We start from the raw sequence: 14,693 nt of genomic DNA, 5'->3' as shown, positions 1-14,693 counted from the left end.
ACTGAGTCTAATGATGGAAAGTCATACCATCTTCAAGACAGGCAAATCTTGGTTGACTTTGGGAAATCTTTTCAATTCATCAGAATTTTACCGTGACATTTCTATCCCTGCTGTAAAAGTACCTCTGAAAACCTGTGACCTTCAATGCTCTGTGTGGTCTCAGTCTTCATCAGAGCAAAGTTATTGTCCAAAAGGTTATCATTTGTTTTCACTGAAAATCTCATATCATCTGAAACAAGCTCCAAGCAATCAATTACTCAGTCGATAGATACTGAATAAATACCTGTCACAGTATTACAGTAAGTGTTGTTGCAGAATCAGAAAACGATTAGCTATGGCCCTTCCAAGTGTCTGCAATCACACTGAGAAGGCAGAGCTCACAAGCACGGAATACATACATATGCATAGAAAGTGAAAATGAAGTCGCTCAGTCGTGTCCGACTCTTTGAGACCCTATGGACTGTAGCCTACCAGGCTTCTCTGTCCACGGGATTCTCCAGGCAAGAATACTGGAGTGGGTTACCATTTCCTTCTCCAGGGGATCTTCCCGACCCAGGGATCGAACCCAGGCCCCCGGCATTGGGGGCAGACGCTTTAACCTCTGAGCCACCAGGGGATTCTCCATACATATGTATATATATACATATATATATGAATTTTACTCACATGAAAATGTAAGCAGAAGCATAAAGAGAAAAAATAATAAATCACTTTGAGCAAGGAGATGAGAATTGTCTATAAGATGTTACTGAAAAACCTGAATGAACCTTCTGGCCAACCCAGCACAATCCGGGCCTTGTAAGAGTGTAGGATCTTCAAAACAGAGGGGAAAGAGGGAAAGTGGGCATTTCCTAACAACAGAATTTACTGGATGAAGGCAAGGAGAAAAGCATTACCTCTGTCGGCATTAATGGCTCAAAGGAAAAGAGAATATGGAGGGAAAATACACATAGCCATAGCTAGGATGAGGCCAGACCAAGGCAGGCAGTGAAAGCAGGTAGATACCTGATGACTGAAGAAACAAAATACAGGAGATATTAGAGAGTTTGGGGCTCTAACGAACTGGAAGGCACTTGCTTGATTCAACTGTAAAAACAATAGAGCATAAATAATGAAGCTGCTGAGTTTGTCAGAAGGAAAGAGAAGACTCAAAAATAAATGTCCTAGTGTGAGAGATTAGAAGAATAGCAGTAGTTACTGGGATTTTTTTTGCTTTTTTGATTCCTTTTTTAATTGGTAAAATATTTGTTATTAGAATGGGGGCCAGTGGGAGGCGTGGAGATTATACTGATTCCTGACTCACTGAGTCTGAGGAGGAAGATGGATATCTAATTGGAGCAGTCCCTCGGTCATTTAAAAAGTCTGTCACTGGTTCACATTAACTTAGAAGACAGGAGGTGCCTGCCGATTTAGACACTGTCCACTTGGAGTTGATAACTAGTCCATTTGGTATATGAGCCCAAGGAATCACAGATAAAATCTTGACAGCCCTTATGTTCACTGTGGGAGGCATAAAGAAGTGTCAGATATTTTGAAAAAAAAAAAAAAGGAGTTATATCATCACATAAGCTAGTGGAATAGAGCTTTTTAAGAGGGTGTTCAAAAGAGAAACACACACACACAACTCAAGGAAGGTGAGGACTAAGAAGACACTTACAGGATAAGAAGTTCATTGGAAACCCTCCAAAAGCACAGTTTCAGTTGAATGATCTGATACAAACTAGACCATCCCCAGGTCTACTTTAATGGAGCTCTGTAGTCCTATCAAAATAATAGCTATTACAGTTCATTTCTAATTCCCTTATAACTATCGTATGTGTTCCTTTATTTCTGTTTGTCTTGTCATTTTGTTTCTTCAACTCTGTCTAGGAATTTATCTTATTTTGCTACACAAAGTAGCCCATCTGCTGTCATTTTGAACCTGTGGGAAGCTCGTCATCAGCACGATGGTGACCTTGACTCCCTGGCCTGTGCCCTTGAAGAGATTGGGAGGACACACACGAAACTCTCGAACATTACGGATTCCCAGCTCGATGAAGCCGACTTCACCTACAGCAGGCAAAACGGACTCTAGTCCGCTCCCTCTCCTGAGAGAGTGACGGCCAGCTTTGGGACATTTGCTTTCAATGGGAAAGAAAGAGGCAGCTTTCTGCCCAGTGGCATTGGGGAGTTCAGCCTTCATTTATAATCAGTCAACATCCCTGATTGAAGACACTGAATTTGATATAGGTAAAATATATTGGTAGGGAAAGTACTAGCTCTCTTAAACATAAGACGGTTCTACAGTCTCCTCTGAATCCATACGTGGGTTCACACTTGAGGGACTGCTCAGATTTGGAGTGATAAGGATAAAGTGAGGGCTTATCTAGTAGAAGTAACTGTGGGGAAAGATGAGCTGTAGCAAAGCTGGGAAGACAGAGATTAAATCAGTGCGTTTTGAAAGAGATTTTTAATGATGTGCCCCAAAGGACCAGCTGATGCTGGTACCAGACTGTCAAGAGTTTTCTAACCAACTGGCATGGGAGATGTTGGCAATCAGTGTAAACTGGTTTTAGAAGTGAGACAGGGTTGCCAACTCATTTGTAGACTTCAACGGTGTCGAGAAGGGCATTTAGAATTTCAAATCTGAGTACACCACACCAGCACCAGTTCCCTATCTATCCCAGCCACTTAATAGGTCGAGAGGTAAGAGAGACCACACGCTCGTCTTGTAGCATTACCTACCCCACCTTCATTTTCTCCAAGGACAAATCTATCCACATTCTTTCTTCCCCTTACACTAGGGGAGAAGTTTCAAGGAACATAGACTTTTCAGTATGGGAATTTATTTTTTCTAGCTTAACAGAACCATCTCTAATTCTCAGCTAAGCCACTCAAGTTGCAAAAGCTATTAGAACACAGCTTACACACAGATTTAGAGACAAGAGGGGTCAAATCAGATCCAAGGAAACATGAATTGCAGATGCCACAGGCCTCAAGCTGGCATTCCAGGGTGCAGGTGCTGATTCAGTTCCCCAGCATGGTGGTTATGAAGGGATGAGGGGTTTCATGGTCCTTTACAATCCAGTTCTTGAATTTTCTAGCCTTTTGATATTGTGTTCCAACAAAATCTCTCCATAGAGGCTATAGGTCATCCTCGTCTTGCCTGTTAAGAAATCAGCAAAAGATCTTTGCTCTAAATGTTATCTGACTACATAGACACGAGGAATACTTCTACCACAATGTCTCAGAAACTACACACGTTGTTCAGAGAGCCTTCACGCTCCAATAATTCAACCTCCTTCAGTATGTTTTCTTTAAGGACCATTAACATAGTACACTATGTTTTAAATGAAAGGCAACAATATTGTGGAGAATTGAAATCTACAGATAACACATGACCCCCATCTTAACACTTCACTCCATCTTTTATCTTGTTTATTTTTGACAAAATGTCCTGGTAGACTAAAGATGAATAGATTTGCTCCTGCTCATCTTTTGGTTGATGTTTTAATTAGCTGTCCAGAATCAGGACAACCAAAGTCAAGGACCTAGATTAACCCCAGGTTGAACAGCTACTTAGAGGTTGACTCAATTAGAATAAAAATAGTCAGGGAATGGGGGAGATGGGAAATATTTGGCAGTAGAGATACAGTCAATTTTTTAAACAACATAGATCCCATGTTTAAAAAAATGAATCTCCACCTAAGTGACAAACGACCTTAAAAAAAAGTAAGTTGAATTTACAATATCCTGGGTAAGGCTTTGAAGAACTCTTTAATGTGTTGGCCATTTTCTCTAATGAATGTGTGGTACAAAGGTCCCCTGTATTTGATAGAAGGCTTTGCTACATGAAATTCAAAAGCATCTTGCTTTTCTCAGGAACCAAAGGTATATTATATAGAACAAGTCCTCTTAGAGCTTTTGAGCATATTTTCAAAATACCACCTCCATCAGGAAAACACCTTTTTGCTAGTGTACTCCAGTTGTTTATTCCTTCTAGGGAGCAAAACAGAGAAAGTGCAAAAGTGTAAATCATTCGCTACCCCGATATGATTTGAGATAGAAGTGGAAATTGATGGTCAGTCTCCCACAATTGATTGGCATGGGTGGTATATGCAAAGAATCTGCACTGAACCGCTGAATACGAACTTAAAGAAACACAGTGTAGAGCTTATATTATTATCCGTCTTGGGTGATTTTTGTTTTAAATATCCTACCCATTTTTCCTCTTCTCTTCTAATTGGCCTTTTAATTGTTTCATCTAGTCTGTGAATCCACACAGATCTTTTTTAGATTTTTGATACATTTTTTATATTTTAAAACAGATGGAAAATGTCAATGTTTTCCCTAGAATCTATCTAGATTGTTTTAAGAATTTATTATCAATCCCTGACTGTCTAGAATTTCCTCCCTTTTCTTTTTTTTTTTGGCCTGAATTTTATAAATAAATGTGATAAAGGAAGCAAAAAAACATAATTCACCTCAAATTTCAGCCCAAAGTTCAAATCCACCTTTCAATCCATTTTGTTTCCTCTTTACATTTCTCATTTCTTGCAGGATCCCATGTAGGATTTCTACAGGTTTTCTACAGTAGGAGATTATGTGTCAGGTCAGGATTGTACAGTATTTTATAACAGAATTCCAAAGAGAACCCATGTTGTTGAGATTTCCAGACCAAGATGTGTTTGTGTGTGGCAGAAAAGTATGAAACTGCACATCAGATAGACTTAGCTGGTACTTGAACTTGTGGTTATTCACTGCAACCTAAACCCTGGTTTGATTTTAATACTTTCCTATCATCTTGCCTTTCTTGAAAGGGATTCACTCAGTCTAAGCACTTACACTCAAAGTCTTATTGTCCTAGAGCAAAATGAAACAATAAATTAAAGATGATCCTTCATACTTGGTAGGCAACTTAAAATTTTTACAGGATAGCCCACTTAATGCCAAATCTTTCAGTGCTCAAATGCATCTAAGTCTAATAGTCCAGCCTCAAACATGACTTAAAAGGAGCCACCAAAACGCTGCATTTCCCAGCTTCACCAGACTGCAGCCCCATAAAGGTAATTTACAGTTTTTAGAGCATTGCTTGTGCAGCTTTCCAGGCTTACATTAAAAATCCTTTAAGCCAAAAGGAAGCTCACTCTATGGATTTAAATGCAAACTTCATTTACCGGTGCAGGAAGTCTCATAAAACTCAGATGTACTCCCACAAAAATTTTATTGGCCTTTTTGTAAGAGATGAATAGGAATTGACAGTTCTCTTTAAAGAGCGGGAACTTCTCTTTTCTGTTATTTTTATTTCCAACTGCAGGTGTTCTCCTTTGCCACAGTCCCTGTTTATTTTCAGTTGACTTTGAGAGAAGTTATGAAGTCAAATCACTAAACAGGGTTCTCTTTGGATTAAAAGTTCTGGATGTATTGTAACAGTCTCCCTTGATAGAAATTCTCAACATCGGGATTGATAAGAGAATGTTAAAAAGAATAGAACTGGTTGAAGATGGTATTGTCCACTTTGCAAACATCTGACCAATCTACCTGTGAATTCCAAACTGTTATGCCTTTGATATGCTTTGGGTTTTCTCTTTTTGCCATCTTCCCTTCGATTTCTTAATCCCCCTGTAAAGGTGTTGAGTCAGATGTGTTAAAGGTGAAGTTCTCTCAGAGGGTCTTTGTTCCAGATCCGTGAAGGTCACAGGAACTGTGGAGGAGCTGAGAAACGGCTTTTCTGGCCCTCAGTGTGGCCCATTTCCATTAATTTTCCTCATGAAACATTGCAGAGTTCTGAATCCTTGGTAACTCCCATTGACTGGACCAGAGATGACATCCACAGCAAATGGGAGAACACCATATTGTCCTACAGAGAGTGACGCATTCTATGATCCCTTTGGTGTTAGTTGCCATAGTGCTGTAATTACAAAAATTGATGCTTTAGCCAAACGCTGAATGGCCACTGTTTCCGCCGTTTCCACTGTTTTGTCTGCATAGAACTTTCCTGAACTACAAGCAAAAATGTATTTTGTCAAATGTCACAAAGTGAAAATGTTACGAATCTTAGGTGTGTTGCATATTTTGTGTTTTTACTTTCCTAACTTCTTTCAAAAGCTGCAGTTATCAAGCTGTTTGGCTGTGTTGACAGCATGTGGTGTTTTTGCAAAAGCAGTTCTAGGAGAGCCAGTGTCTACCATGGACTCATCACATCCCCAACTCCAGGCCTGTCGACAAAACCGAGATGGCAATTCGCGTGCTGTAATTTTTTTCAAGAAAGAAAAGGGATGGAAATCAGACCTGGCTGTTAGTCACTAGTGTGTAGTACTGTGATCTGAAGTAGGAAATTTAACTCACATAGAATAATTGTGGTTTTTGAAGCAGCTACTTTGATTTTTCCTTTTGCTGTGAAGATCATGGATTTGGAATGTCCTCATGAGGTGGGCCTAAGACAGTGACACCAAACTCCATGTCTTGGAACCCACCCTCCCTCTGAACCCAAAGATTAAAAAGGCAGTAAGCTTCATGTTTAGGCCAGAGATGCAAAAGTTCCTCCCCCTCAATCCCTAATACTGAGTTTGGCAAGGGTATTTTTTTTTTCCAAAAAGTTAAATGAGAAACTATATCACTAAATTTGGTAATGTAGTTCTTTGCATGAATGGAAATGTGTGTTAAATCATTTTACAAAAGGCATGATAATAATGAAAATGTCCTTTGGCTTCAAATTGTGCTTAGCTGCCAAAAGTATTTCCCTATCTGAAGCATTATTTACATCCAAATTCCTAAATTGGACAAATTATATAATCCCATTAAAATCGGATATAGAGAGTAGGTAGAAACATGACTGCGGTTCTATTGAGTCATGAAAAGGAAAGGTGATATTTGAGAATTTGTGGACAGAATATCATGCCTTCTGACCCCATTACTGAAACAGATATTATAACCAGAAATAGATCTAATAATTCTAGTATTTCTCCATTAGCAGCTCTGATGATACTTAAGGGGAAGTCACCTCTTACCAGGAGACTTCCATTTAAGCCTCATCAGAGGGTGACTAAAATATCTCAATCGGAAACACCTTCCGAGGCCTGTCCTAAATTATGTTGACCGCTCTCATTCAAAACTTCTCTGTAAGAAGGTGGGACACACTCCATCTGTGGAAATTTTCCAGTCAGGAAAACAGTTTCCTCCTTTTCTAAACTGGAATAAAGGCCAACTTAACATTTCCCATTCTTCAGAACTGTATCTGATTGGTGCATGCAATCCGGTAAGTCTCAACCTAGAAATATTGCAAACATAAGCAGTTAAGAGGAAACTGGATAATTCTTCCTGACTCAAACTAAAAAAAAAAACAAAAAGAAAAAAAGATATATATAAGTAATGATTTACCTCCACTTCTTTATGGAAGAATTTTTAAAAGAGATTTCCTTTTGTTCTGTTTATTCTGGGAAAGTGTGTGTGCGCATATGTGTGTGTGTCGGGGTGGGGAGGGTGGTTCTTTGAAATGACTCATATCTCAAACCCATTCCACTCTCAACATTCATTTGATGTGTTCAAAGCCGGAAAAAAAAAAACAGCAGAACTGAATACTCAATCTGACATGAAGCTGAAGGAGTGAACAAGCCAGAGGAGAGAGTTTGAATAAAGCATGGCCTTGGCTTCATACCGCCCTTCTTGTGCCTTGTATTATCAGTGTAAATTCTGAATGTTGTACAGTAAATCCTTGGATGGACTTCTTAGAAAAGGCTGCACTGGCTTCTTTTTCAGCACATGTACATATCTATAAATATATATACATATATATTTGGTAATGCCAAACAGCTGTGTTATATTGTATTGAACAAAAATGGATGGTTTGGATGTTTTATGTAGAGTTTGCAAAAAAAAAAAATTGGATGGTTACAGACTTTTCAAGATAAATGTACAGACATAAATTCCTGCATATCAGTTATTTATGAATAAAGAGTCTTTTATTGACATTTTAGGATACTCCACGAGTGGAACTTTGAACTCTCAATGAGAATCCCTTCTACACACTTCCTGATACATCCATGCTGGGGCTGGAATGCCTTCCATATCAAGGACAATTTCCAGTATATTGAACCTAATTAATATGTTGAACCTAATGTCTCCTGTCCTCAAGAAGAAGATAAAATGAGGCACATGGAAGCAAAGATGAGATGATCATTTTTTTTTTGAGATGATCTCCTAAATATTTCTAGAGCACTTCAACACACATACACATCACCACCCTTGGGATTATAGTTTTATACAGTCTTAAGATACCTGCCACATCCTAACTGGGATACCATTTCCATTATTCCTCAAAATGCTTGCATTATTTTTACAGACACTCTAGAAAATGTTCTGCTGCTCCATGGGAAAACGTTAAGAACATAAGTAATGTTGTACACTTCAAATACATCTTGACTGACTGAATCTGTTTTGAATGGCTTTTAACACATTATTGACCAGGGGATTTTTGCAGAAACTAAGGCCTGTGCTGGCGATTTGTTATGTATGTGAATATTGAAATATCTCCAGTCAATAACGTTCAGGTAACAAAAGATGTATGATTGTGCCTCTGGTCAATGAGCTGTTAAAATGCTGAAAGTGCCCAAGAATTTAATAACTACTTAACAACTCGTTGGAGCCATTTTCAACAGTATGATTTACTAGAAGATGGTTTCCAATCTACTTCAATGAGTTGGTTGTCAATGAAAAGGCCAAAAATTGGCTTAAACCAGTGCTTTCTAAAACTTGGTTTTTTAAACCATTTCACAGATAACAGGTTTTGTCCCAAAATTAAGTTGGAAATTTATAGAATAAAATGTTCTCTAGATTTCTGAAAATCTTTATGTGTACAATGGATCTAGTGTCTATGACGGAGCTCTGAGAGGAGTATAGGTAACATTTCCTCAACTTTTGGGGTTCTTATGGGTCTAATAGGAATGGGTGTGAATACTCACCAAGTGGCTGTGAGTTGTTTCAGCTATCCTTTTTGACCACTTTAAGGTAGACAGCACTTTAAGGCTAATTAAAATGTTTTTAAGTTACTGGTGGAATAATAGTTGATTCTAATTAACTTAATCTAGGTAAATTAGTATGATTAGGTACTAATTGTTTCAGCTGTTCCTAATTGCTCAGTTGTTGCGGTTGTGTCCGACTCTTTGTGACCCCAAGAATGATAGACCACCAGGCTCCTCTGTCCATGGATTTTCCCAGCAGGAATACTGGAGTGTGTTGCTATGCCCTCCTCCACAGGATCCCTGACCCAGGGATCAAACCCATACCTCCTTCATCTCCTGCATTGCAGGCAGAATTTGTTTACTGCTGGGCCACCAGGGAAGCCCATGATTAGGTAGAACCACCAACAATTTCAGAATTATTTGAAATAATTACAGCAAATAAATCCAGCTTGACTTTGTCAGAACAAATTTTAACTAGATAAAGGCTGTGTGGACTGACACAAAGGTCCATACCATATATAACTAGCTCGTTCTGTTGGGAACTTAATAGATCAATTTGAACTGTTATAAAGAATTGTTAAAAAAATTATTTTGAATAGTTTTATAAAATTTTAAACTCTTCAAAATAATTTTTTTAATGTATTATCTAGTTAAGAACCAATTCTGGATGCTTGGGGCTGGTGCACTGGGATGACCCAGAGGGAGGGTATGGGGAGGGAGGAGGGAGGAGGGTTCAGGATGGGGAACACAGGTATACCTGTGGCGGATTCATTTCGCTATTTGCAAAACTAATACAATATTGTAAAGTTTAAAAATAAAATAAAAAAAAAAACAATTCTGAGTGGATTAAGCTACCTTGGGCTAATCTAGGTATGTTCTGTGTAGCCAACATTTGTTAGAATTTCAAACTTATTCTGATAGGGATTGCTCATTCATTTAAGACTTATTTAGCATTTGCTCAATAATAACAGAGTCTGGGTTCAAATTTTCCCTTTGCCATTTAGCACTGACAATTTAGCATTGATTTAGCCTGGAGAATTTAATGGACAGAGAAGCCTGGCAGGCCACAGTCTATGGGAATGCAAAGAGTCAGACAGGACTAAGCGACTATCACTCACTCACTCACTCATGCAAGACACTTAATGGGCTTCCCTAGTGGCTTAAAGTTAAGGAATCTGCCTGCAATGCAGGAGCCACAGTTTCGATCCCTGGCTCAGAAAGATCCCTTGGAGGAGGGCACAGCAATTCACCCCAGTCTTCTTGCCTGAAGAATCCCATGGAGAGGGGAGCTTGGTGGCCTATAGTCCATAGGGTGGCAAAGAAACACAACTGAAGCGAGTTAGCACACATGCACACAGGACACTTCATATTTCTACTTTATTTCTAATACAGGGGTGATCATAGAAATTTAGAGTCTTTCCAGTGTCTGAAGATTAAACGGAAAAAAAAAAAATACATGTAAAGCCCTTAGCACAATACATACTACTTAGTAAGCAACAATGAGTGTTAGCTTTTGTCTTACTTTAGAGAGGCCATATGCAGAGCAGCCAACAAAATGTGTATCAAATCAGCAAAGGCTGGGGAGTAATTGGAATCTACCATTCTCTGGATATATGACCTTGGCCAAGAAACTATCTTTAAAAGGAGATAATCATATCAAACTCTCTGGACACAAAGTAAATGTTCTAGAAATAGTGTAATGCCTGAACACAACTCCAGCTGTCTCTGGCTGGGTCTGGTTCTGAACAGAGATGTTCTAGAACAGTGGTCCCCAACCCCTGGGCCATGGACTGTTAGGAAACAGGCCGTACAGCATAAGGTGAGCAGCAGGCAAGCGACCAAAGCTCCCTCTGCCGCTCCCCATCTCTGGCGTTGCAACCTGAACCATCTCTCCCCCTCCACTCTCCATCTGTGGAAAAACTGTCTTCCACGGAACTGGTCCCTGGTGCCAAAAAGGTTGGGGACCACTGTTTTAGAGTGGTCCCTCATTTTACAGTTGTCCCTCACTATGGGAGGGATTCCAGAACCCCTAGAGATATCAGTCAAACCCTACAGATGCTCAAGAGGCATATAGAAGACGGCACAATACGTGCATGTAACCTATGCCCACTCTGCTGGATACTTTACTTTTTTAAACAGTGTAAAGTCTTTATTGAATTTGTGACAATATTGCTTCTGTTTTATGATTTGGTTTTTTGGCCTCAGAGCATGTGGGATCTCAGCTCCCCGACCAGGGATGAAACCTGCACCCCATGCAGAAAGGCGAAGTCTTAACCACTGGACCACAGGGGAAGTCCCTTCTCCTGTATACTCGAAGTCATCTTTAGCTTACTTATAGCTAATAGAGTTGATCCTTGAACAATATGGGTTTGTACTCTGCAGGCCCCCCTTATACATGGATTTTTTTTTCAGTAGTAAATACTACAGTGCTAGAAGATCCATGATTGAATCCTCAAATGCAGAGGTACCATGTATGCAGAAGACTGGCTGTAAGTTATACGTGGATTTTTAACCTGAGTCCCTAAGCCCTTCATTATGCAAGGGTCAGCTGCACAGAATAAATGTGTTATGTAAATAGTTGCTGGTGTGCAGCAAATTCAAATTGTTTTTTGGAACTTCATGGAATTTTACAATATTTTCAATCTTTGACAGACTGAATTCACAGATAGGGAACCCACAGTACGGAGGACCAACTGCAGGAACAGTAAAGTTCCAGGGCCAAAGATGTACTCAACCTCAGTGTCTTCCTGATACCTGAAAACTATTAAAACAACAACAACAACATGTCTTACTATCCACGAAATAAGGAAAAAGAAATTTGCTTTCAAATATAAATGGTTAATGCTTAATACAGGCTTTAAAAATACTAAGTTCCCATTTTCTACCCACATAGAATGGTTTGAGGAGTGAATGAGGCAAATGATGAAGCAAGTTCTTATTAAAAAGGTAACTATCAGGAAGACAAAGAATACTTTGTTTAAAATGACAATGATCTGGCATAGAACAGGTGCTCCAGTGAGGTGACTCATTTTCTGATTTTCAGACAATGGCTTTAAAACATGACAATGTTCACAATTTAAACATCACAGAGCCGCCTGGGCACCATCACCTGTCTGTGCCAGACCCTCTCTGCTACAAGTCAGGCATTAATTAATAAGACTGACTCATCCTTCAGGAAGCTCACACTCTGATAATCCAGAATCCAACGAGTCACAGGAGACATGGGTTCTATCCCTGGGTCAGGAAGATCCCCTGGAGAAGGAAATGGCAACTCACTCAATATTCTTGACTGAAAACTCCCACAGACAGAGGCGGCTGGTGGGTCCAAAGGGTCACAAACAGACAAGACTGACTGAGCAAATAAACAAACCAAACAAAGCTGATAAACCAGAAGAGTTTCATACCATCAAACAAGAGCTACGAAGGCAGACTGCTAAGGGGAGATGGGGGAGTAGACCAGGGTGTGTTGTGGGAGGGAACATTACACAGCCAAGTTGCCACTGGGCTAAGATTTAAAGATAGTTTATTATTAACCTTTTGTAAAAACCCTATAATCTGTGGCGTAAAGTAACCACTTCTTATTCTTAGAAATTTATGGGTCAGCTGGGGGGTTCCACTGATCTGATTCTGGATTGGCTGATCTTAGCTAGACTCATCCATGTATGTGCAGGTACTGGGGAGGTTAGCTGGGCCAGTTCTTACAGACAAGGCTCTTCACAAACTCTGCTCCACGTGCTTCATGATCTAGTAGGTTAGGCTAGTTATGTTACGATAAAGGCAGAAGAAAAAGCATGTCAAGTCTTTTGAGACCCAGTCTTGCAACACCCCCATTTTTTTAATATTCTAATGGCCAACGTAACTCACAAGACCAGCCCATTCCAGAGATAAGGAAATAGAATCCACCTCTTGAGGAGAATCACTGCAAAATCACAATGCAAAGAATGTGGATACAGAAAGGGATAGAGAACTTCAGTGGAAGTTTCAGTCTGTCCATCAGAGGTAAGAATTTATCAGGCAAAAAATAAAGGAGGAATACAATACCCAAGACATGGAAGCAAACTAGTGCATCAATAGCGGAATAGATAAAGATGTGGTACACACACAATGGATTATTACTCAGCCATTAAAAAAAGAATGAAATAAAGCATTTGTAGCAACATGGATGGAGAAGGCAATGGCACCCCACTCCAGTACTCTTGCCTGGAAAATCCCATGGATGGAGGAGCCTGGAAGGCTGCAGTCCATGGGGTCGATGAGGGTCAGACACGACTGAGCGACTTCACTTTCACTTTTCACTTTCATGCATTGGAGAAGGAAATGGCAACCCACTCCAGTGTTCTTGCCTGGAGAATCCCAGGGATGGGGGAGCCTGGTGGGCTGCTGTCTATGGGGTCGCACAGAGTCGGACACGACTGAAGTGACTTAGCAGCAGCAACATGGAGAGACCTAGAGATTCTCATACTAAGTAGGCCAGACACACATGATATCACTGGGATAAGTGGAATAAAAAAATCCAAATGAACTTATTTATAAAACAAACGTAAAGAGACCCACATAGAAAACAAACTAATGGTTACCAAATGGGAAAGGTGTGGGAGGGGGGGGTTAAATCAGATGGTGGGAATTAATATACACACACTGCTATATATAAAATAGATAATCAATAAGGACCTACTGTATAGCACAGGGAACTATACTCAATATTTTCTAATAACCTATAAGGAAAAGTAATCTGAAATATATATATATATCTGAATCATTGTGCTATACACCTGAAACTAACACAATATTTTAAATTGACTATACTTCAATAAAAAAATTTAAAAAATAAAGGAAGGAGAACATTCAAAGAGGAAGGTTAGCACTGATAAATATATTAATATGTATGTTGTTCAGGAGAGGTGACCATACTGTTTTTCATGCCTCTGTGACCCACTGGATTTTCTACAATAGGATTTTCCAAACTTCTATGATGTTTTTAGGTACTGACCCTATCGTTAGCCATGTTTGGGAAAAACTGAGTTAATCACATTTAGAAGGTTCCTTACCATGAGTCCGCTCAAAAGTTTTTGCATAATAATAGTAATAAACACTTTCTAAATAGTTTAATGTACTAGGCACTTTACATGGAATCAAACATTTACTCTCCTAGCAACCAATGAAGTTTTATTCACATTTTTTGTAAGCAGGGACATTCAGTGTGGAGATTCCTTAAAAAACTGGAAATAGACAACCCAGCAATCCCACTGCTGGGCATACACACTGAGGAAACCAGAATTGAAAGAGACACGTGTACCCCAATGTTCACTGCAGCACTGTTTATAATAGCCAGGACATGGAAGCAACCTAGATGTCCATCAGCAGACAAATGGATAAGAAAGCTGTGGTACATATACACAATGGAGTATTACTCAGCCATTAAAAAGAATACATTTGAGTCAGTTCTAATGAGGTGGATGAAACTGGAGCCTATTATACAGAGTGAAGTAGGCCAGAAAGAAAAACACCGATACAGTATACTAACGCATACATATGAAATTTAGAAAGATGGTAACACAAATATGCGAGACAGCACAAGAGACACAGACATCTAGAACAGTCTTTTGGACTCTGTAGGAGAGGGCGAGGGTCAGATGATTTGGGAGAATGGCACTGAAACATATATCATATGTGAAACGAATCACCAGTCCAGGTTCGATGCATGATACAGGATGCTCGGGGCTGGTGCACTGGGATGACCCAGAGAGATGGTAC

The 14,693-nt window shown here is 39.6% G+C and overlaps 1 protein-coding gene across 1 annotated transcript in view; it reads left to right on the top strand.

The window, feature by feature from the left end:
* UNC5D (unc-5 netrin receptor D) overlaps positions 1–7,965 on the top strand; it is a 132,217-nt gene extending 124,252 nt beyond the window's left edge. The window contains exon 14 of the mRNA XM_070364110.1: positions 1,870–7,965. Coding sequence (XP_070220211.1) covers positions 1,870–2,074 — 205 coding nt within the window. The 3' untranslated portion in view covers positions 2,075–7,965. The remainder of the gene's footprint in view (positions 1–1,869) is intronic.
* Positions 7,966–14,693: the final 6,728 nt, after the last annotated feature.

This window comes from Bos mutus, chromosome 27 (assembly GCF_027580195.1).
Source record: "Bos mutus isolate GX-2022 chromosome 27, NWIPB_WYAK_1.1, whole genome shotgun sequence".
Classification (NCBI taxonomy): domain Eukaryota; kingdom Metazoa; phylum Chordata; class Mammalia; order Artiodactyla; family Bovidae; genus Bos; species Bos mutus.
This window is presented reverse-complemented; position numbering and strand designations above follow the sequence as displayed.